This window comes from Strongylocentrotus purpuratus, unplaced genomic scaffold (assembly GCF_000002235.5).
Source record: "Strongylocentrotus purpuratus isolate Spur 01 unplaced genomic scaffold, Spur_5.0 spur5_scaffold_21, whole genome shotgun sequence".
Lineage (NCBI taxonomy): Eukaryota > Metazoa > Echinodermata > Echinoidea > Camarodonta > Strongylocentrotidae > Strongylocentrotus > Strongylocentrotus purpuratus.
In genome coordinates this window covers 19,716,626-19,741,227 of record NW_022145607.1, presented here as the reverse complement: position 1 = coordinate 19,741,227, position 24,602 = coordinate 19,716,626, and the positions used below count along the sequence as shown (strand labels likewise).

The 24,602-nt window shown below is 37.0% G+C and overlaps 3 protein-coding genes across 3 annotated transcripts; all 3 read right to left on the bottom strand.

Moving 5' to 3' along the window:
- Positions 1 to 1,136: 1,136 nt before the first annotated feature.
- LOC576818 (coiled-coil domain-containing protein 58) lies at positions 1,137 to 7,072 on the bottom strand. The gene is made up of 5 exons (XM_777086.4): positions 6,967 to 7,072; positions 5,606 to 5,731; positions 4,478 to 4,624; positions 3,553 to 3,612; positions 1,137 to 3,008 (listed from the first exon to the last, which is right to left on the bottom strand). Exons 1-5 carry the CDS (start codon positions 7,018 to 7,020, stop codon positions 2,952 to 2,954), a joined length of 444 nt encoding a protein of 147 aa, XP_782179.2. The 5' UTR covers positions 7,021 to 7,072; the 3' UTR covers positions 1,137 to 2,951.
- A 4,206-nt stretch (positions 7,073 to 11,278) lies between these two features.
- On the bottom strand, positions 11,279 to 17,547 carry LOC105440991 (tubulin alpha-1 chain-like). The gene is made up of 3 exons (XM_011671658.2): positions 17,482 to 17,547; positions 13,086 to 13,308; positions 11,279 to 12,572 (listed from the first exon to the last, which is right to left on the bottom strand). The coding sequence occupies exons 1-3, from the start codon at positions 17,482 to 17,484 to the stop codon at positions 11,443 to 11,445; spliced, it is 1,356 nt and encodes a 451-aa protein (XP_011669960.2). The 5' UTR covers positions 17,485 to 17,547; the 3' UTR covers positions 11,279 to 11,442.
- A 2,854-nt stretch (positions 17,548 to 20,401) lies between these two features.
- Positions 20,402 to 24,542, bottom strand: LOC578989 (tubulin alpha-1 chain). The gene is made up of 3 exons (XM_011671670.2): positions 24,525 to 24,542; positions 22,181 to 22,403; positions 20,402 to 21,741 (listed from the first exon to the last, which is right to left on the bottom strand). Exons 1-3 carry the CDS (start codon positions 24,525 to 24,527, stop codon positions 20,609 to 20,611), a joined length of 1,359 nt encoding a protein of 452 aa, XP_011669972.1. The 5' UTR covers positions 24,528 to 24,542; the 3' UTR covers positions 20,402 to 20,608.
- Positions 24,543 to 24,602: the final 60 nt, after the last annotated feature.

The following is a 24,602-nucleotide window of genomic DNA, read 5'->3' as shown; positions in this document are numbered from 1 at the left end:
TACATTGTGGTTATAGTTGTCATGTAATAGTTGCAAGTAGCAAGAATGGCAATGCAATTGGGTAACATTTTGAATGGAAAACACATATAGAAAGATTGATAGATAGTGAGAGAGAGGGAGACAGACAAACAGACAGAAAGAGGGGAGAGAGAGAGGGAGAGAGAGCGAGCTACAGAGACAGAGATATGGAGAGAGAGAGGATAATCTAAGGAGGCACAATGAGAGATACCATGGGGGTAAGGAGAGAGAGAGAGAGAGTGGGTGGGTTGGAAATGGTTCAATGGGGGAGGTATTCAAAAGGCATTCAAAATAATTCCTGAACCCTTATGTAAGAACCTATGTGGTACAATCTTTATCTGTAATGGTAAACAGTATGTGGATGTAACCAAAAGTGCGGCTCTACGTCATGAATCCATCACTGCTATGTCAGGCAATCTTCTGGGTTATCCATAATGGTTTTTGATTTTAGTAGAATGCAAACTATGTGGATGTTGTGATCCATGTGAATACATTCGATTCATTCAACAATCTATTTCAACTCACTTTCAACAATGCAATCACACAATGAATTCGTACTATTTAAGATATTACATAGTTTAGTGTTTGTAAAGGTCATAGATTTGGTTATAATATGCTTTTGATGCTCTAATTCCAAAGAGGTAGCAATTTTTCTTCAATAGGCCATTTTCGTAATGTAATCAAATTTAATGCATACTGGTAAGCCTTTTCTTAAATGCCATGTTACAAATTATTTCATTTACCTGTTATGAATAATTGTATTTCAATAGCATACAATTTACAAACATTAATTATTGCTAGGTTGGACAATCATTAAAGCTTGTCCTATCCAACAACATGACTATTGAAATACATGTACAATTATTCCTAACAGGTGAATGAAATAATTTGTAACGAGGCATTTAACAAAGATGTGCATTAAATCTGATTACATTACGAAGATAAACTATTCATCCTAAAAACTAATTTAGGAAAACTTAAATCCAGGTAACGTGTATCTGTGAGTAAAAAATTTCTTATTACCTCCTAGACATTTACCAACAACATTAAACATGTGTAATAAATTTTACAAAAGAATAAAGATTCAGGTGATGAAGGGACTATAGACACAAAATAGATCCATTTCATGAAAAAAATCTTTAATATATCATATATGACAACCACAATGGGTTGATTTTTAACGATGGACAAATCAATAATTGTGTCCAATACGTGTCATCAGAAAAAGCATGTATAAAAGTACATCTTCTTGAATAGTATGTAAATAACTTGGGATGTTTCACCCATTAGACATGCATGTCAAACTTAATCCAATGGCTTAAAGCCCATCTGTACTAGTTTACAGGAGGGATTAGACCTCCTGCAATGTCACTGACAGGTGGTTATCTCATCAAATCAGCTCTCACTTAACATAAGAAAAAAAGGATCATGGGGGACCAATGGTCACCGATTAGGCATTGTTTGCTATATAGAGGGCGCAAGTAGCTATAAGTAGTGCAGTTAGTCTTTAATCTTAAAAATATGTCTATTTCCATCTCTTCGGATTGCCTAATTCTTTTATCAATCCACCCTTGCAGGATAGTGGCAATGTATTTGAACAGTAGCTTGAAAGTTGATTCATGAAATAGTTTGATCAACTTTTCAACTTATACCTGTGTGACAATATAATATCAATGTTAATGAATTTAGATGTTAAGATTATTTCTAGTCAAGAGTGGATCTTTATCAATAGCGATCCCCCCCAAAATCTTTGCTGGGGAATCGTATGTGATTCTTTCCAACAGGATTATCTACATTATTCATGGAATATAATAGTTTCTCTTCATAATGATGGTTTTTGGAAGCACGGGCATAGATCGTTCACAGAACCAACAATTGAAAATAATCTTTTTAACCATTGTTATACAAATAAAAATACATGTATATAAAAAATATCCCAAATGCTCACTATTATGATCTCAATGAATGATACTGCTGTATGTCTATCAGCAGAAGACTGGTAAGTTCAGTCCACAGTATCAACCACCTGCAAGCCACGAAAATGGCAAATTGAGGACACACACATCTTCAATCACAGAAATACAGTGAATAAGACAACAAGGAAGTTCGAGAAAACACCATGAGTGATATCTTTGATTACATGCCTATGTAGGTCTGTTGTTCATGAAAACCTAACTTTTGATTTTTAATTTACATAATTGAACTTAGTATACAAAATTTTGGTGCCCCATCCCAACCCATTCTTCCAAATTTCAAAAGAATTGATCGATTCGGAAATCGGTTGGTGTTATACTAAAGAGAAAACAATTTACCAACTACTTATTCCTTCTAAAAAATTAAAGGTGGGCAGATGGCTTAAAAAGATTTGTTATTACATGTATATGTAACATAAATCAGTATAGACCAAAACTCACATACAGTATACAAAAATTACATTTCAAATAGATGACATAATCGTTGTAAGTCAATCTCAATCTCAATTGGATTGAGATAAATCAAGACTATAAAACGCAGAATTGAAATTCAATTACATGCATAGGCATACGAGGTAGAAAGGGGGAATTTTGAAATTGTTAATCTTCGGGCATCCATCACCTCATACTCTGGCAGTGAGGTTGTTCTTTCACCATATATTTTAAACAAAACAAAAATTGCATTTTCACAGTAACAGGTTGTCAAAATGTGGCTTGCTCGTTCACTCATTTGTAAATTTTATAACCTTGAAAGCTGGCAATTGGGCAAGAAATGTCACCCCCCCCCCACCCTTTAGTAAAATTGCACCTGTATGCCTATGACTACATGACAAATTTACAGTAGCTCTGGCCCAGTGGACATCTGAATTCAGACAATGATTTTGTCGAACCAAATATATTTGGGTAAAATGCAGCTTCATCAAGCCCCCTGTGGGCTCCTTTGTCTCTAGCTCACTATCGTCATAATGAGTCCTTCTTTGGTGGCGTGTAATGGCTCCTACATTTCTCGTGGAATACCTACAAAAAGATATAATAAAATAAGCTTAGAGTGAAGAGGCCACATCGGCTCCCAGGTCAATTTCCCACACTAACCACATTGAAGAATATACTGAATATACTGTCTACAATGTAACAAACCGTCTAAATAACCAAATTGGTCATTTTAAATTTTAACCCTGGACCAGATGTTTTATTTACAGACCTTTCTCAGATAAAAACAAGGAGTAATCAACCAAAATAAAAGCAAGTAAAACATTAGACTAAACTCTGGGTAACCTTTACCTCACAAAAGGAGAATAAAGCATTTTATTGAATTGTTGACTTGATTTATGTTTCTTGATAATGTGACATATCAAAGATTACATCTAAAAGTATTCAACAAAGACCCTAATTCAACCAATCCACCTTTCATTCTTGAGTTACATTTAAACAAAAACAAAAAAATTCACAAGGGGTATAAATAGTTCAGTTAACTGTATACATCAAATTGGCATTATTTTGGCATTATTTTGGTATAAGTTGGAATTTCTATATATTAACATGGCACTGTTCTGATACATACCTTTAATGTTCTGTCTTTGACAACCTCTTCTATGTTCAGTTCTGATTGCATAAGTCTCAACTGAAAGATAAAAGAGATTTGTAGAAATACATTGATCATTGACATGAGATTTACAGTTACAAATGAACCTTATGTAATCAAGTCATAAAAAAGGGGAACTTGATACAGTGTGCTATGCTTTATTTTAGTGGAATATAGGAAAATAATTGGACTTAAAACAATTGAAAATGTACGATTGCGTAGAATTTGGATTATATTATTATTATTATAATTGTGTTACTGTGTTTGAAGTCGAATTTTGATGACAGAATACAAAATTTATGTTTTCTGCGTACAACAAAAAACCCAGATGTATTCTTTTATCAATATTTGTCTTCAAACACATTTTTATTTATTTATTTATTTATTTATTTTAATTTATTTATTTATTTATTTATTATTTATTGATTTATTTATTTTATTATATATTTATTTATTTATTTATTTATTTATTTATTTTTTTTTTTTGGGGGGGGGGGGGGAAATCTTTGCAGAAGTATGTCTTAAATGACAGAATACAAAATTTATGTTTTCTGCGTACAACAAAAAACCCAGATGTATTCTTTTATCAATATTTGTTTTCAAACACATTTTTATTTATTTATTTATTTTTGTTTAAAATGTATTTATTTATTTATTATTTATTTATTTATTTTTTATTTATTTTTTTTTTTTTGGGGGGGGGGGGTGGGAATCTTTGCAGAAGTATGTCTTAAATGACATCCTCTTTCAGCATAATTTAAGTGAAATTTTGCTTGCATTTTTTGGCGAATTTGGGACTCCCAACAACATAGAAGGGCTTTAACTGTTCGTATACACAATTTTCGTGAAGAAAATAACCCATGATTTGTCCTAATTTCACTTGGTTAGGCCCTGATCAATTTACCTCTCCTTGCCGTTTCCTGAGATCTTTCATGATTTTGAAGTCGTCCGGATTTTGGTCTTTTTCTTTCTTTAGTTGGTTGATTGATGTAGAGACTTCTGATATACACCTCTTAATCACATTCTCTCTACCGGAATATGCTGATGACAACTAATTGACAAAGTAACAATTGAAAAACAATAAATAAACGATAAGAGAGATATTCATGAAAATAATACCATATATTTATGACAATTGCAAAACCAGGTATTAAAGATACTATGTCCCTGTTGCAGCCAACATCAAATTCTGTAGAACTTTGCAGGAATTATGAATATGTCATGTATGTCCTATCTGTGAAATTTAAACGTTAGCAGTGTCCTAATATTCAAATTATGCAAGGAAACCCGTTTACTTGCTAGATTTCACTGTCAGACACTATTGAGTGACTGACTGGCTTTTTTTTCTTCTCTTGTAATAACATACATGAAATGAGCTGTAAAGGGTACATGAGCATTTGTCTACATCCATAACCCACTTCTTGTGATGGCCAAAATCAAACTAAATGAATGTTCGCGCAGCATAAGACGTACGACCATTCAGTACAATGGTCTGAAAATCAGACTATTACTTACTGGCTCTATAGCTCCTAAGTCGTTTCAACAACTAAAAGTCGTTATCTTCTCACTTAAAGACATTTTCAAGCCCCCTTTTTTTAAGGGAAGTTCTAAATTAGTATTATCTTTCAAATGCTGTTGGAATTTAACCTTTTCATTTTTTGGCCTGCAAATGGGACAAAGTACTTTTAAAGGTTAAATATAAGTAAATAATCCTTGATATTGAAACTATTATAACAATTCTTGAAGAGGCTCATCTGATTAGTAGTTATTGAACTTTCAGTTTTGCACAATGAACCTTTTTGATTGTGAAATAATTAAATTCAATATATGGAATTATACAAATTATGGGTAGAAACATGAATAACCTTAACTTGAGACTGCTTTCCACACTTCAAAAAGAAAAAGAAAAAGAAAGAGGTTAAATTGTTCACAAACATTGATTGACTCAAATCATACTCGTAATCGTATTGAAAAGAAACAAAAATTATCATTGTTATTAAAACCACCGTTATTAAAATCACTGAATAATTACCTCGTTGTAAAATCCCTCACATTTCTGGCTCGCATCTACTTGGCCTTTGAAAGACGTTGTTGGAACTACTTTGTTGAGGTTGTAGATTACCTTATCATCTATCATTCGCATTTCTTTAAGAGCTTCCTGCAAAGAAAAAAACATTCAGTGAATCCAATATCAGAAAAGCAGAAATCTACTCCACACTTTTTTCAAAACTTACTCCTGCCAATGAAATTACAGTCTTTGTGTTATACTATGGCCCTATCTGTAATAAGACCAACCTAGAATTAGGAAACCTGTGTCACTTCACAATCATACTTTCAAGTTTCAGTCACTACTCAGTACTCACTGCATTGGAAATTGGTGGAATGGGATGGGCTCAGCCTTAGACAGCAATAACCATCTGATTTGGGTCATTTCTTTAATAAAACTGACATTTGTTGTCATTCCCCGATACAGATGGCAACCCAGAGATCTCGTACCGTGGGGCAGGCTATCTACATATTTTCGTCCACGACATTTTCTCCCCGATTTTCTTTATTTAGATCTAATTTCCTGATTTCTAAATCAGATGTAAATTAGGTCGGTATGTCATTTGTCCTAATTACAGTTATCAAAATTTGATAACTCAATATTAAATGGATAATTTACAGACTTACTTATAATATGAATTATCCAATTTGTATCTCCGAACGTTCATGCACTCGGAACATAGGGCTATATGACCCGGCGGCCAAAATATTTCCGGGTCAACCTACCAAAACATAGCCAAATGGCCAATCAGAGCACTCGTTTCGTGGGAGTTCGTTGATCAAGCTGGGCTTACTCGTACGTAGCTACGGTAGCTATTGGACGTTCGAAAAGAAAAAATGAATATTCATCAACTAACACCAAGACGGATAATGTTGACGACGAGACTTTCTCGGATTAATCATTAATTTAGGATCTAAATGAGCAAATGTTATTTTTAATTTGTGTTATAATTGCAGCAGTTATGAGGATGTAAAGAGTGAAAATCTCGTTGCATATCTCATTCATCGCGGTCCGGTCGAACCGAACCATTTGTTCCGTACAGTGCCTCACAGAAAGAGGTCCCCAGACTTCAGTCTCTATAATCGGAGGTCTAGTGGAGCCAGACGTAGTCTCAGTGGAACAACCGACGATTAGAGAGACTGAAGCTTTCGGTCTAGCTCAGCCTCAGCTCAGCTCAGGACATCATAAATTACTACGCATGGGACTAGAGCTCTACACATATATTTCCCATGGATTTAGCTCATTGACAACCCAGCTCAGATGGTAATATCGGCTATTTCTCATTCATATTTCATTTTCAAATTATCACATCATCACACATGCCTCAAAATATCAGTGACAAATACCTGGAATCGGGCAAAATCAGCACAAGACACGTTGGTTAAATTGCTCCCCGCCATGATTACAAAATCGCATGCTATGTCGCCCAACTGATGCGTGATGAAGCGAATACGTGCATGCACTATGCGTATATAAATGTCAAATATCGCCCAAGATAAACGAATTATCGCCAAAGCTTTTTGTGGGTCAGTCAGTGCATGCCACTGATCTCTACGGAAGATCAGTGGTGGGCATGCCCACCACTGATCTATAAGTGATGCCCACTGATTCCGTAGCTCTCAGTGTGCATAATAGAGAACCGAAGCTGTGACGTCATAAAAATCAATTTTTAGAATTTCTCAATTTTTCTTCATTTTCCGAAAGAACATCAAAAATAATGACCAAATGTCGAAAACCAATTGAATATGTTAAACTTTGGCTGAGATATGACCATCTGAATAAATATACTCCCCATAGGAACTCGGTGTTATATGCTCTGGCTCCTAATTATATCAGGGCATGGTAAAGTATCACCTCCCTGATTATATATGCTCTGGCTCCTAATGGTTAGGAGCCAGAGCATATAACACTGAGCTCCCATAGGACATATATTCATTCAGATGGTCATACCTCAGCCAATACTTAACATATTCAATTGGTTTTCGACATTTCGACATTATTTTTGGTGTTCTTTCGGAATATGAAGAAAAAAATTGAGAAATTCTAAAAATTGATTTTTTGATGACGTCACACTTCTCCACTCTATTATTTCGGGGAGTGGGGGCGGGGGGGGGGGGGGATCATTTACTAGGAAAAACTTCCTCTTTTCATGCTAGTGCCCCACTTCATTAACACGTTTTGATAAGTATACACCAAGTCATTTCACTTATTTCCCATATTCTCTTGAAATTTGAGTGGCTATCATGTATAAGAGGGCAAGTTTCATTAGGATTAGGATCCACGTCATCATCTTATAAACCTATTTAAAGCTTAATACATTGTTTGCACTCCTGCAACCTATTTCATTTTCAAACCGCTAAGCCTTTTCATTTTAGGGAGGGGCGAGGTCATATGAGGCCTGCAAATTCTTTTTCATTTCCATTATTATTATTATTATTATTATTATAATTATAATTATTATTATTATTATTATAATTATTATTATTATTATTATTATTATTATTATTATTATTATTATTATTATTATTATTATTATTATTATTATTTATTATTATTATTATTTATTTATTTATTTATTTATTTTATTTTATTTTATTTTTTTTAATTTTTTTATTTTATTTTTTTTTTTGGGGGGGGGGGGGTAGTTTTAAAACAGAGACATCCTTTGGGAACATATTTTTTATGATTCATTCTTATATGTGTTTTTTTTTCTTCGCAAACTCTATATCCTCGATATGTGCCTCACTTCTCTGACCATACCATCCTCTGTACGTATTTCTTTCATCATGCATCTCCTCTCATTCGCCTCTCTCGATCTAGCTCTTTATTTATTTATTTATTTATTCAAGTTTTATTTAAAATAGAGGGTAGGTACATTCAGTTTAACAAAACTGCTTTCCAAGTACGCCCTCTAACATAACAAATGTGCGATATACAAAAATACAAGGATTATATACAAAATATAACATTCATCAAAACTAAACATTGACATAATTATTTGACATAATATAGAGTACAAACATATATAACATAAGAAAAATAATTATACCGGTAGAGGGAAATAAGAACGGAGATTCGACTATAATAAATGCTTTGCCAATTGGCATCCGCGCTTAAATATTTGAATTGATTTGGTTGATTGGATTGAGGAAGGAAGTTTATTAAATAGGGTGCTTGCTTTATATGAGAATGATCTTTTTTTGAAATCGGTTTTGGGGTATGGGATGTCAAGTAGAGCATTTAAGGAATAGCGGGTACAGTAGTTGAAGGTGCTATAATTTATAAGTGATTTTAAATAAGTTGGGGCCATGACATTTATAATTTTAAAAGCTAATAAACAGTAGTGATATTTTAATCTTTGTTCGACCGATTGCCAATTTAAAGTCGTAAGAAGTGTACATTGTGGTGTGTCGTAATCCTTATTTAAAATCAATCTCGCAAATCTATTTTGTAACTTTTGCAGTTTCGATAAATTTGTCTTTGAGCAGTTTCCCCAAGCAGTACAACAATAGTCGATATGTGGTAAAATTAATGCAAAATAGAGGTTTACAAGAGTTTTATGGGGTATTAGGCGTTTTATACGACGAATACATCCAATAGAACGAGATATCTTAGTACTTATATATTTTATATGTTCAGACCACGTAAGTTGTGAATCAAGTATAACTCCTAGGTATTTCATTGTTTCGACACACTGTAAATTTGTACCATTTAATTTAATTGAGAGACGATTGTTCTCCAACTTTCTTTTTGATCCAAATGACATCACCATAGTTTTCTGAGGGTGTATATACATCTTATTTATATCAAACCATTTACATATTAAATCAAAGTCATTCTGTAAATTTTCTTGAACTTCAGAAAAAACATTAGAATTATTAAAAATGACAGTATCGTCAGCATAAAGTGATATTTTGGAATTATTATGAAATGTTAAATTATTGATATCATTAATATACAAACGAAAAATCAAGGGGCCCAGAATTGACCCTTGTGGCACCCCGGATTTAACAGTTAAATACTCGCTACAATGATTATCTATAGTAACACATTGTTGTCTACCAATTAATTCTTTGATATCTCCGATATCTCCGATACCTCGGTTGTATCAAACTGAAATATTATGTTAATTTTTTTTACAATATCCACAAGCCACACCAAAAAGAAATAAAATGGTACATCTACAAATTAACCAAGTAATTCAATAGTATGTTTAATAATCAAAGACACGAAATGACTTTCTCATGACAAAATAGAAGTCAGACGGATCTGCTGTATTATGCAATGTATAAAGTCGAGAGTGAATTTGTAAGCTTCTAACACGATTAAAGCAAAATAATGATCTATACTATAGTACTGTTTACATTGTCAAACGGAGATGATACATATGTAAATACAAACACTAGCATTTCATTTTCATTTACAAAAGTCCTCCCAAGAAACTATGCCTACGGTATCTTTGAAGAACAATAACTATCTTGAATGAAATGCGAAATATCAAAAGGTAAATTCACCCTCATGAAATATATCAGTGCAACAAAATATTTCTCTATCACGAGAAATAAAACCTAAAATGTTGTAATGCTTTCGTGGTAAGATAAATACACTATTAAAAATTCGTAACTGTTCTTTTGAAATTTAACTCGGGACAGAATAATTAATTTATATTTGTTAGGCTAGTTCCGCCTCATATCATTCTTTTGATCTTGAAGAACGCGTGCAAGATGCAACATATTCAAATTTATGGATGTTTCTTTCTTCAGGACCTAGTGATGATCGAGTCATTCCATTAATCTATTATTACAGCCCCACTGTACTACTTATAGCTACCTGGTCCCCGTGGTCCCCTTTTTCTGATGTTAATTGAGAGCTGATTTGATGAGATATCCACCGTGACCATGCAGGGATGTCTTATCCCTCTTGGCCAAACTAGTGCAGATAGGCTTTAATGGATGAATGAAGTACAGTAATAATATATGTATCTGTAGAGTGCTTTGAGAGGGCCTTCAGGCCTGAAAAGCGCTACATTATTATTAGGATTATTATTACTTGGAATTCATTTTATTAAATTTTGGTTAAGTCTTCGCTATCGTGTTGGCAATGGTGGATATATCCACGGTGCATATCGTTATTTCCATCAGCATGATTTTTTTTTTGGGGGGGGGGGGACAGCATGTAAACAAGTCTTCTTCTTCTTCGTTAGGTTTTTTTTTGTCAACTAGTCAGCTTTTATGAAAATGCAAAAATTGATATTAATGCTAGTCTTTGTACAACATTTCGTTTGCATTAACCTTGACATTTCCCACACAACTATGATTACACGAGCATGTTGATAAGTAAATACCAGACTGTGCTATAATTCATTATCGTTTACTAGTATCCCAAATCTTGAATAGAATACATGGCAACACCTTTTGCATTACTCAATTTCAATGGCCCTGACGGCATTTGGCCAAACCTAAGTATGTTACATTAGTTTTAGACTAATAATAAATTCATCAAAATCTCTTTTTATATCACAGAATAAAAATCATGGTTTTGAAGAGCTTGCATGTGGGTTAAAATTCCCGTACATTGGTCTTCAAGACTTCAACAATTTGTTTCTTAACAATCTGATAAATGTTTGTGAATACTAGTATTTCGACTGCTAGTATAAATGTACCTTACTTCCATAAATATTTATTATATTTTAGCTACCTTAATTGTCCATCATTAAAAATGCAAATTGTTATAAAGAAAAAAAAATAGTAGAGAAAATGAGCACTTGCTCGCCAATAAGCGACGGCATCAAGCTATTTTCAAGATAGAATGCTCTCTAAAGTTCAGTATTCCTCATCTTCGTCCTCCTCCTCATCAGCCCCCGTCTCTAAGGCGACATCTTCGTAGTCCTTCTCGAGAGCAGCCAAATCCTCACGAGCCTCGGAGAACTCTCCCTCCTCCATCCCTTCCCCAACAAACCAATGGACAAACGCCCGCTTGGCGTACATCAGATCGAACTTGTGGTTGACGCGTGCCCAAGCCTCGGCTATGGCAGTATTGTTGCTTAGCATGCACACCGCCCTTTTGACTTTTGCTATGTCTCCTCCTGGTACCATCGCAAGCGACTGGTGGTTGATACCGACCTTGAAGCCAGTTGGACACCAGTCGACGAATTGTATGGTACGCTTGGTCTTGATGGTAGCGATAGCAGCATTGACATCCTTGGGGACGACATCACCACGGTACAGGAGACAGCAGGCCATGTATTTTCCTTTCCTTGGGTCACACTGCACCATCTGGTTCGCAGGTTCGAAACACTCATTTGTGATATCCGCTGCACTGTTTGTCTCATGGAATGATTTTTCACTGGACATGATCGGCGAGAGGCAGGAGAGTGGGAAATGGATGCGTGGATATGGCACAAGATTTGTCTGGAACTCGTTCAGGTCAACGTTGAGTTGACCGTCGAATCGCAGAGAACATGTCATGGAGGACACAATTTGTGCCAGCAGGCGATTCAGATTCTGGTATGAGGGACGCTCGATGCTCAATTTTTTCTTGCAAATGTCGAACATGGCTTCGTTGTCAAACATGAAGGAGACATCGGAATGATCCAATGTCGTATGGGTCGACAAAACGGTGTTGTACGGCTCGACCACGGCGGTCGAAACCAACGGTGAAGGATAGATATCGAACTCCATCTTGGTTGTTTTTCCATAATCGACTGAGAGTCTTTCCTCGAGCAGAGCAGCAAACCCAGACCCAGTGCCACCCCCAAAGCTCCGGAACAGCATGAAACCCTGAAGACCACTGCACCGTTCTGTCATCTTCCGAATCTTGTCCATGGTAAGGTCGACACTCTCCTTCCCGACGGTGTAATGACCACGAGCGAAGTTGTTTGCGGCATCTTCCTTGCCGCTGATCAGTTGGTCTGGGTGATAGAGCTCACGATAGGATCCAGTCCGGACTTCATCTATAAGTCAAATTAATAATTGGGAGATGTTTCATAATATTGGATAAGACAACGGCAGCTCTTTATTTTCTTCTTAAATACATCATCTTCACGATATCGTATCAAACATGAAAGGAGCGAGGACGACAGACATTAGGAACCAGTGGTGATAATAGGGACTTTTAGAATTGTCGAACGACAACGTGGATTGCTATGATCGACGTAATTGTAATGCACTGCCTTGAATGGACGTCATACGTATCAGTCCACGCAAATCTAAAAGTCCCTAATGGGGCAGAAAGGGGGCACATGACCCATCACATGGTGAAAGTTGGAAAAAGACACTATAAGAGCCATGGGAAAGGAAAGGGGACATGAGAATAATTTATCAATGAGCTTGTTAGTTTACATTTTCATCCATCAAGTAAGACCCCCCCCCCCACACTCCATGATGCCACCCCTCATTGTCTGGATCAACACTACGCCATTACCATCCCAGCGACAGTAGGCTTAAGACTAATACCAACTACACACCTATAACAGACGGTTCAAGATCGGCGAACACAGCGCGAGGTACGTGCTTGCCAGCTCCAGTCTCACTGAAGAAGGTATTGAAGGAGTCGTCACCAAATCCGACGGTCCTGTCTGAGGGCATCTGGCCATCAGCCTCGATTTCGTGCTCGTGGCAGAAGAGTTCCCAGCATGCATTGCCCATCTGGACTCCGGCTTGGCCGATATGAATAGAGATGATTTCACGCTGCAATAAAATAAAAATGGTTTAAAGTTACATTCTGAACGAGAAGCAAATTAAGGATTTCTGTAGCGGGATCTAAATCTAATTCACGCAAATTTCTTACATTATTTATCAGGTTATTACCATAGTGAAACTTTGTACAGAAATTTGAGAGTTCATGACATAGCATCGAGAGAAGCGGCCAGAGGCGGCTCTCCCGGGGGCAGGGGGAGGGGCACAGTGCCCTTCCCATTTTTTCCAGTACCCTAAAAGAGCCCCTTTTTGCATAGGAAAAGTGCCCCTTTAACTTTGTAAGACGTGCCCCTTTTTACTTAGGAAAAGTGCCCCTTTTACTTTGACAAGTGCCCCTATTAATTTTTAAAAGTGCCCTTTCCCCTTTCCACCTCTGATAAGTGCCCCTTTTAGTTTGACACGTACCCCTTTTCCTTTGACAAGTTCCCATTTCCGTTTGCAATAAGTGTCCATTTTCCATTCTCATAAGTGCCTTTTTAATCTCTAGTAAGTTCCCCTTTTCAGGTACGAGAAGCACCCCTTTTTCACTTTTGATAAGCGCCCCTTCACCTCTAAATATTGCCCTGTTCAAATCTGAGAGGTTCCTCTTTTGTTTTGACAAGTTCCCCCCTTTTTTTGGTAAAAAAACTACCTCATTTTAACTTGGATAAGCGCACCTTATATTTTCACATGTGCCCCCTTTCCTTTTCCTTTCCCTCTTATAAGTGCCCCTTCCCCTTCTCATAATTACCCCTTTTCATCTTTGATAATTGCCCCTAATAAAATCTGATCGATGCCCCTTTTCTTTCAACAAATGCACATTTCCCTTTATCATTAATGTCCCTTTTTTATTCTCATAAGTGCCTCTTTTCATGTATGGCAGTGCCCCTTTTCACCTCTGATAATTACCCTTTTAACAATGACATGTGCTCCATTTCCCTTACTAATAAGGAACATTTCCCTTTTTCATAAATGCCCCTTTTTACTTCTTATAAATACCCTTATCAAAATCTGATGGGTGCCTCTTTTCCGTTGACAAATGCCCATTTCCTTTTCATCCCTGGTGCATGCCTCTTTTTTTTAGGTGTAAGAAGTGCCCCATCTTCACCTCTGATAATTAGCCTTTATATTTTGACACGTGCTCCTTTTCTTTGCTAATAAGTGTTACAATCCTTTCGATAAGTGTCCCCCTTTCCTCTCATCATTAAATGTGCCCCTAATTTCAAGCGAATAAGAGCGATTTACCCCAAAGTTCGCTCGCTTCGCTCGCTCGTAGTTATATATGTTATAATTATGTAACTTAACAAAGGTCTTTTCAGTCTTCCATTATGAGAATGTGCTTATAACCCCATCAAGATTGGGTTTTCCCTCTAGATAAGATGTAATTTTTCGCACTGCGACCTCACAAATCATAAAAATTTTCCTCGCAAGCTTTGCTCGCTCGCAAATTAATTTTCAGACTATCACACCCAACTGCACAGTATGATGCTTAAGCAATATCTTATATGATGTATAAACAGAAACAAATATTGAAATCATCCCCGATAATGTAATCACAATAAATAGGGGTATATACCAATGTCTAAAAATTTGTTTATTTTCGCTTTGAGATTTCCCTTTGAAGGTGCCCTTTTTCCAGAAAGTGTCCTTTTTGGTTGGTGCCCTCCCACTTTTGAAGTCGCTCCGTCGCCTCTAGAAGCGGCATTGTATTTTCATATCCAGTCTCATATAGACTTCCACATTTTTAGAGGTACTATCTTTTGAAATTTCGAGACAGCAAATTAAAAACGTGTGATACAAAAACCGAGTTAAAATATGATTATGATTACAACTGTTTTCTTTCTCTTTGTTTGAGTTTTTCCCTCTAAAGGACATCGCCAACAAAGGGCAAAATTTTCATTGAAAATGATAACCATTTGCTTAAAAAATGCCCTTTTGCATGCAATTTGCAACATTAAAAAACCCTTTCAAACTCTAGTCCTTGAGAGCATTAATAGTTAAAATGATAAACTTGATAAAAAAAGGCCTTTGTGAAATAAGGTTGGTGCTCACCCTATAGTAATGGTGCTCACCCAATAGTAATAAATCATGTTTGCGTGAAAGCACAAAGAACTATGAAAGCATTGTTGCATGAATTTTCGGTGGGTTACTTATGTATTCAGAAATACATAATGAAGATATTTCATTTCAACTGCACTGTTCATACGGCGTGTAAAATTTGCTTGTGATTGTCACAATGATCCCATCATTGGGGGCGGATCGCGGATCGCCAGATGGATCGAGGGGGTGGGGGATGTTAGGTAAAACGTGGCTTTCTTGCTCTCCCACCTTACCTTGAACTGCCTGTACATGAATTGTCTAATTGTCATGAGCCTATTTGTAATATTCTTAACTGCTCCTAAACAATTTACGCTATTATTATGTTTTAAGATGATACTTTGAACTTAATCAGGGCGCTTGCCTTCGATAGGCCTTCAGCTTCTACCCTCTCCTCCACTCTTAATTTCACTTTCTTTTTAAAAGTAGATGTGTTATTAGTTAAATAAATGTGTTTATTAATTGAATTTCTATATGTTTGTGTCATTTCTTCAATGACTGGAATAAAACTTGAAACTATACTTTAGTTGGCTTACATGTAAAGGGATAAGTGATGGTCTTTTAATTGCTCAAATATTGTTGACGTGGACACAACTCAAGTGAATCGGTGTGACGCGTGGGAGTAATTCCGGATTCATATGCTGAACGGGTACGGCACTCTTTTGTTACATTCGTAGTCTCGACACAGAGATTCATTAGTTTAATTATACACATATAATTATATATATATATATATATATATATATATATGTATATATATATATATATATATGCATGTATATTAATTTTGACATAATTTATATAACATAATTCTTCGTTTACAGGCACAAACGTAAAGTAGTCAGTAACAACGTGTAAAACCGGAACTCAACACTCTAGACTAGCTTGTTATAGGCCATTGCTTGTACATGCCCATTGGGAAACTGTTTTAGGGTTCACTCAAGGAACAATGTATTTTTATTTCCTTTTTCCTTTGATACTTTGTTCATGTCTACGCTTGCAGAAAAAGACCAAACTCATACAAGATTTACTTCAAACCGATTATGTTTTACTTCATACTTCAGGAAAGTCCACGAGTACAAATATATAGAAGATGACAATTGTTAATGAAAGAAATAAAGAGTTCCTATATGAACAAGACTATATGACTCACTTGAATGGACTAGATTATTTGCGTATAACTGAATATAATCAACATATTTCATAACTACCCACTCGAAACACTTTATTGTTTGGTAGCTTGCAAAACAAACAAACCGTATGGTTTGCACTTCACGAATTGGAAGGACAGCATAACAATTTTAGTGTAAAAAGTAGCGAGTTGAATTGTAAGGGTTTTGGAGTGCACTTCTCCATTTCAAGTTTTATGCCTTATAAGAGCGGTATAAAACTGACGATAGTATAAATAATGTGAAATTAAATCAATAATAAACTGGAAAGACACATAGTTTTACTTCGAAATACTGAATGAACTACCTGGAAGCCTGAACCCAACTACGCTATTGATATAAGCTCAAATGATACTTTGGTAAATGAAAATACCAACAACTTTTCACTTCATTTTGTGTGATATGATTCTATTTGTTCATTCTCTTTATGAGTCAGTTTTCAATTCTCTCTAAATGATAAAACATTCAACATGGCAATTACAAAATAATTGAATAACTTCAGAACAATATAACCTCTTGAGTTACATCATATCAACATAATCTCTGCTTTGATCTACAGAAGGACTGTCACATAAAAAAGCTTGAGGTTATCTATGGACAGTGTTCCACTATTAACAGAAGAAACTAGACTTTAAATAACAGAGACAGAAAGCTTGCTCACGTTGGCAATATTCCAACTCTGTAGATGTAAGGACACTTGAGACTTTAATCAAATGTTAAAACTTTTTTCAGTTGTAGGACATCACGTTCCGGCAGGACTTGCTTCACGCCAATATTTCAGGTCATATGATGAATAAAATAAATATATAATCAGGAAGTAATAGAAAACACTAAAAAGTCATTTCACTGAATCAATGATACTCATTAGAAGGAAAGGATAATTATTAAACAAAGGATAATACAAATTTGAATCACTTACCATGGTTTTATATTTGTTACTTTGAAGCGAAAGAACCGTTCTACGCTATCCCCGATGAGAGTGGTAGACTTTCAGTAAATGTAAATTGAGGTAACTGACTACCAGTGAGTTTTAGGCAACGCCGACACACCCACTTTGACTTGGCTGACATGAAACGTAGGTGTCGATATTATTATGAAAAATTCTCTCTCTCTCTCTACCTCTCTCTCTTTGTCCTACCATCTCTCTCTCTCTCTCTCTCTCTCTCCTTCTCTCCCCTCTCTCTCCTCCCAACCCCTCCTCTCTCTCTCTCCCTCCCTCCCCCAACCCCCTCTCACTACCTATATCTCTATTATCTCCACCTCTCTTTTATAGTCTCTCTGTTCTTCTTTCTCTCTGTCTCTCAATTTTTGTTTCCCTTTTCATTCGAGTCGTTTCAAATCCGTCTCCCCATCTCTCTCTCTCTCTCTTTCTCTCTTGTCCTTCCTCTCTCTTAATTATATGGATATGAAGGTGGATGGGAGGATAAGAAAGGGATATACATGTAGCTGTATGCATCGGTAGGTTTATAGCGGTTGCTTATCGTGTGTGGACGCGATGGTCTTCGGGTGCGTTCAAGCAGGGAGGTGAGACTTTAAGCGAATTTTTGAAGCTAGAATCACAAACATGAATCACAAATCAACACGAAATCAAAATTTTTACGACTGACGAAAAATCGCTTTAAATCGCTTGAACGCAACCGTGTTTTAAACTAAACATCGTTGAAAAAAAAGCGTTTCAAGGGTAAAAAAAGGTGTCGCTTGAACGCACCCATCATCGACAGAAATTTGTTTGCAGGCACAACTACCATTCTGTCCATCGCTGCGCATGAGACTAGGCTGGCAGCAAACTGAATAATATCTGTACTGTCTAGTTAGGCCAGGGAGTTGGAATGGACAGAGGTGTCGTGGTCGAGAGTGGATGACACTGGACTGCGGATCACAAGGTCCGCGGCTTAAGTCCTTCCGTGGCACTAAATGTCCGTTGACAAGACATTGATCTACATTTGCTACTCTCCACCCAGGTGTTAAATGGGTACCCGGTAGGATGCAAAAGTGAATGTGTTTGTATGAGCAAGTGCGCTTGTAAAACGACTGGCCGGAATGCTCTCATGGAGTGGAGACTGTGCATACATTGTGTGCGGGTAAGCCTGAATCCGATGACCGGAGTAATAATATGTACTGCGCCTAGAAACAATGTGAGCTATTATTATTATTATCATAGATAGGCTCTGCTCGAGCTGTTAGGAATTGTGGTGAAGACTCAAATTACAGATGTACCTGCAGACTAGATAGAAATCTCAATATCCAAGGTGGAAGCGACGCGTCGGAGACCACGTGTGTGAACTTGAGTACCGGCTGGAATGTGTTAAAGTGGTAAATAAATAGATCTGGGACCCGTTTCATAAAGCCTTTTACCAATGACAAATGTCAAAAATCAGTGACAAATCTGTGGATAACCGATCAGAAGCAAGGATTTCAGTAGCTTATAACAAAAACTGCCATTTGTCACTGATGACAAGTTTTGTGAAACGCCCCCCCCCCCCCCATTTACTTCAACTTTATGGTTACCCACTGTTGCAAATATATTAATTAGAATATTAATTCAATCGTGCATTTCACGTTTTTTTTTCAATGACTGATAATGAAATATCTACCCCTACTCTTTACGTCTAGATTACACTCTGTTTTAGATATAGAATCAATAAATGTCTAAAATATTATTTCTATAGCATTTTTGAAGTTTCTTCTATATCACATGAATTTATTTTGCAGACATTCTTAAATTTAGTCTACCTGACTGATTTTCTATGTTTAATTGAACATACTGACTTAATAAAGCTTAATCGTAATAATTATTCATAATTGTTCCACCAAGTTTGATTTGATTTGATTTCTTCTTCTTCTTCCACTGGAGTACATCCCTCTAACGGAGTATTGTCGTACTTTTATCAACAGCAATACATTCTCATACAATGTGTTTACCAGTACAAGAAGAGAAACTATTGGTTGGTAAAAGGGGCAAGATAATAGCACATGTGCTAGTTGAGCCTAACCCCTTAAACAGCTAAACAAAGTATTTTGGTACAAATCAGTTTGGAAAACGTAACAAAACAAAAATAATGAATTTACTATCACAATCGATACTTTAAAAAATAAGAATTAATAACAATGCTTACATTATACAAACTGATAATATGAAAGTAATTTTTGTACATAATTATGCAGATTATTTAACTTGATATTTCATTCACGAATATTGTTCAACAAATGACTCGTAACAGAATTCCAAAAAACCTATTTCTAGACATTAATAGGTAATCTCATGACGATATAAAACTATACAATGCATTTACTATGTTCCGGTGACTTTTATCTCAGGCATAGTCATGATAGTGATGGTCATAAAAAGAGTTCCCCTTGTATCATTGAGTTAATCTTTATGAAAATCTAACGTTGCTTTTGTTTTGTTCAATTGAATGGATCCTCATGAAAATCTGCAATGATGTGACAAGTCATGACTGTTTGTTCAATGGAAATGAAAATTGTCCAGTCAAACATTCAGTTCACCTTGCTACATTGAGAAAATCAACGAAGTTGATCTGGCATTTATCATCATCAAAGTGAGTCTACACAATGATTTAGCATTGGATTTATTTCGTGTCATAAGATTAATCTTAACGTCATTTCATTTGATATTTACGCCATTTGTTCCTCTATAAAATAATCTTGATCATAAATCTGTTTTGACCTTGTTCCTTGAGATTTTACTTTGTGATTGAGTCACGACTAGTCTTTTATTAAAACTCCACTTATATAACAATGACCACCAAAACTTACAACCAGTAACGTAAATATCGACAAGACAAAAGTCATCCTGGACGAACAACTTTTGGGTAATGAACTAGTCATCTTATTCTAAGTATAAATTAAATTATTTTCACTTTACAGAAATACAAGAGTAACCTACAGGCGTCTATGAAAGACAAAATACTACTTTAATTTCTAGGAAAATACAGTTGTAGGACTACGACACTGTTAAAAATCGACATCGAAATTAAATCTAGTATAATATTTATGTGACAAGGGATCGTCTGAAAGTTGCGCACTTAGTATTCCTCTTCTCCCTCTTCTTCTCCTTCTTCGTCGACCGAATCAGTACCGACTTCTTCGTAGTCCTTCTCGAGAGCAGCCAAATCCTCACGAGCCTCGGAGAACTCTCCTTCCTCCATACCCTCTCCGACGTACCAATGGACGAAAGCACGCTTGGCGTACATCAGATCGAACTTGTGATCAAGACGGGCCCAAGCCTCGGCAATGGCAGTGGTGTTGCTCAACATGCAGACGGCACGCTGAACCTTGGCAAGGTCACCACCAGGAACGACGGTGGGTGGCTGGTAGTTGATACCGACCTTGAAGCCAGTTGGACACCAGTCAACGAACTGGATGGTACGCTTGGTCTTGATGGTAGCGATGGCGGCGTTGACATCCTTGGGGACGACATCACCACGGTACAGGAGACAGCAGGCCATGTACTTGCCGTGACGGGGATCGCACTTCACCATCTGGTTGGCGGGCTCGAAGCAGGCGTTGGTGATTTGGTTAACGGACAGTTGCTCGTGATAAGCTTTTTCGGCAGAGATGACTGGAGCATAGGTAGCCATAGGGAAATGGATTCTTGGATAAGGCACTAGGTTTGTCTGGAACTCTGTCAGATCAACGTTGAGGGCGCCGTCGAATCGAAGAGAAGCGGTGATTGACGATACGATCTGCCCAATGAGACGGTTTAGATTGGTGTAGGTCGGTCGCTCGATGTCAAGGTTACGACGGCATATGTCGTAGATTGCCTCGTTATCGACCATGAAGGCACAGTCGGAGTGCTCCAGGGTGGTGTGAGTGGTAAGGATGGAGTTGTAGGGCTCGACCACGGCAGTGGAGATCTGAGGCGCTGGGTAGATGGCGAACTCAAGCTTGGACTTCTTTCCGTAGTCGACAGAGAGACGTTCCAAGAGAAGAGACGTAAATCCAGAGCCGGTGCCGCCACCGAAGCTGTGGAAGATGAGGAATCCTTGGAGACCTGTACACTGGTCAGCCAACTTCCTGACCCTGTCCAAGACTATATCGATCATCTCTTTTCCGACGGTGTAGTGACCACGGGCGTAGTTGTTAGCAGCATCCTCCTTGCCAGTAATCAGCTGCTCTGGGTGGAAAAGCTGACGGTAAGTGCCCGTACGGACTTCATCTAAATACAAGAGAGTAAGACAGGGAATAACAAATATGATTTTTAACTACATTGTAGATCGGATCAATATCAAAATATCTTCACTAGTAGTGTTCCAATTTAATGATGGGAAGTGGGTTTGCTTTATTGTTTCTCATGGTTACACTCGAAGGGTTGTCTAGCCCTGGCTTATTCAATGCCCAATTTTGGACAACGGCATCTTGGTGGTCGTGATAGCATCTGATGGCTCAGTAACGTGTCGCCGAGTTTAACTTCTCGGTCACATCGCCAAACGAACTACAACTTGACTCCAAACCTACTGCTCTTTTGCCTTTGGGAATGTTGAAGGGGGGGGGGGGCACAATGTAATGTTTTGTTCGGTCTGGTGTAAGTATCGTTGATGTGGATGCGGGACTAAGTAAAGTGAATGAAAAAGTGAACAAACTGCTCAGATTCTTACCAACAACAGTTGGCTCGAGGTCAATGAACACGGCACGGGGCACGTGCTTGCCAGCTCCCGTCTCACTGAAGAAGGTGTTGAAGGAGTCATCACCACCTCCTAGGGTCTTGTCTGAGGGCATCTGGCCATCAGGCTGGATGCCGTGCTCCAGGCAGTACAACTCCCAGCAGGCATTGCCCATCTGGACTCCGGCTTGGCCGACATGGAGAGAGATACATTCACGCTGTAGTAAAAACAAAACAATAACATTTATGAAACAACTAACAAGAACGTTGTTTTTCGTAAGGTTTTTATCGTAATAATTATACAACTATTTGAGATATAATATAAAGATGTCGCCAGTAATTTAAACTGCAATGTTTGGAGGTGTAAGGTGTTGTAATATAGTGGGTCATATTCACTTTACTCTCAATCCAAGGGCTGAGGTTTCGAATCCCAGTCCATCACTAACCTCCTTTGGCAAGACAATCCACAACAAAGGGTACCCGATATGCAAAAGCGCTGCATATTTGGCTGCCGGCTATGACCTGGATAACATAATGTTGGGGCGCCAGGAGTGTCATTGCGCGGCATGCCAGACATAATGCGCAAAAAGAAAGAAAAGAGAAATGGTGTCGTTTTCATCTTACAGTTTTGGTTTCTTGGCACCAAATAACCTTTAATACCCGTTGCACACAGGCTAGATTAGTGCAGGTGATAACGCAATACAAATTAAGCCTCGTGCAAGTCGTGTGCAACGGGCATTCAAGCGCTCCATGAGATTAAAAAAAAAAAAAAAAAATTCAAGACAATCATTCCACATTGTGGTTTTGGCTCATTAACTTTCGATTCAGAACCCTAAAAATTATACCTGGTGCATGAGTATATAAAAGGAAAAAATTTGGCGTACGATTTATCCATTTTTATTGCACGAATATATTGTGTTTGATGCCAGGAATTTTAAAAAGGAAAATAAGCGTTTAAAATTGGCAACATCTTCAGATTCAAAATCATTGTTTTTCAATAAAAATCGGCAATTTGTCAACCTTTTTTCTCTTCAAAATTCCTGCAAATGTATATTTGTTTCAGAGACATTACATTTTCATTTAACAAGGTAGAAATAAGAGAACATAATTTATTATTGTTGCCAATGTGAAGAACAATATGTGATCAATTTCGCCCTAAAGATAAATCCTGTCATGACAGGATTAACAAATAAATTAGATATGCATCACATCCTCTGCCAAGCACTCTCTATCGTTAGCAATGACCCTGACATTTACCCAACTACAAACGCCGATGTCTGAATCAAGCAGTGTATACAATTATTGTCAATGGCAACACAATTATATAGCCTAATCAAGCAAAGACTCGTAACCCTGGCAACCATACCATCGCTCTATTGAAGGTACCCTTGCTGCAAAAGCAACTATCGTCTCCACAGTGTAGCATTAGTTGTACTATAAAAGGCATGTACATTTTTACGAATGCCTCTTCTTGTTACCATGGCAATAGACCGATACCAAACAAAGCACACACACCGCGCCCCGACTTCATCATGACAAGAAATTGTCGCACTTCCTTGCCACGTCTCTTTGTTCCCTGGTATTTTCTATTTGTAACCAACTCGGCTTCTCATCATGCCCATCACCTGCCTGCCCATCACGCCCTTCCACCATCTTTATATGCATCCTTTCGCACCTCCATCCTCTCTCTCTCTCTCATCCCTGTTTCTCCATATACTTCTTTCCATCCCACACCTTATCTTGATGATAATGATATACCCCCATCCCCATCTTGTGACTATTATTTATTCATTTATTTATTTATTCCTGATATTTAGACGGGGTGACTCATTATCACCAATAATGGTGGTCTTCCATATCCTCCTATCATCAGATGCATTATTATTGCCGGCATTAATTATGTCTGTCTAAGCAATTCATAATTTCAACATCAATACAATAAATACCATTACAATCAATCATAACTGTGAACTTGGCATTTAAAAATCCCTCGACACCATCAATCATTATCATGAACGCTTTATGATGCACTATCATCAATTGATTTCATTTGATTTGATTGATTTCCGTTTCAATAACACATGCGAGATACATTTCGACGTAACACAATGTAATACATGTGTACATCAAACAAACAAGAAGAAAATTTAGAAGAGAAATAATAAATAACAGATAATTAATCTAAATGTATATTTTTGAGTATAACACGGGTCCTTAAAAAAACAATCATTAATCCCCAACATCAAAACACATCATTTTACCCATCTTAAACAACACAATCCAATCAATACCATTGACATATTGATATAAATAGCTATAAATCAGATAAAAGGACTCACCATGATGAAGAATTTGCAATCGTCGTGTCTTGCGATGAAACACAGTGATCAGGGCTTGGATGGGATGTGCAGACGGCC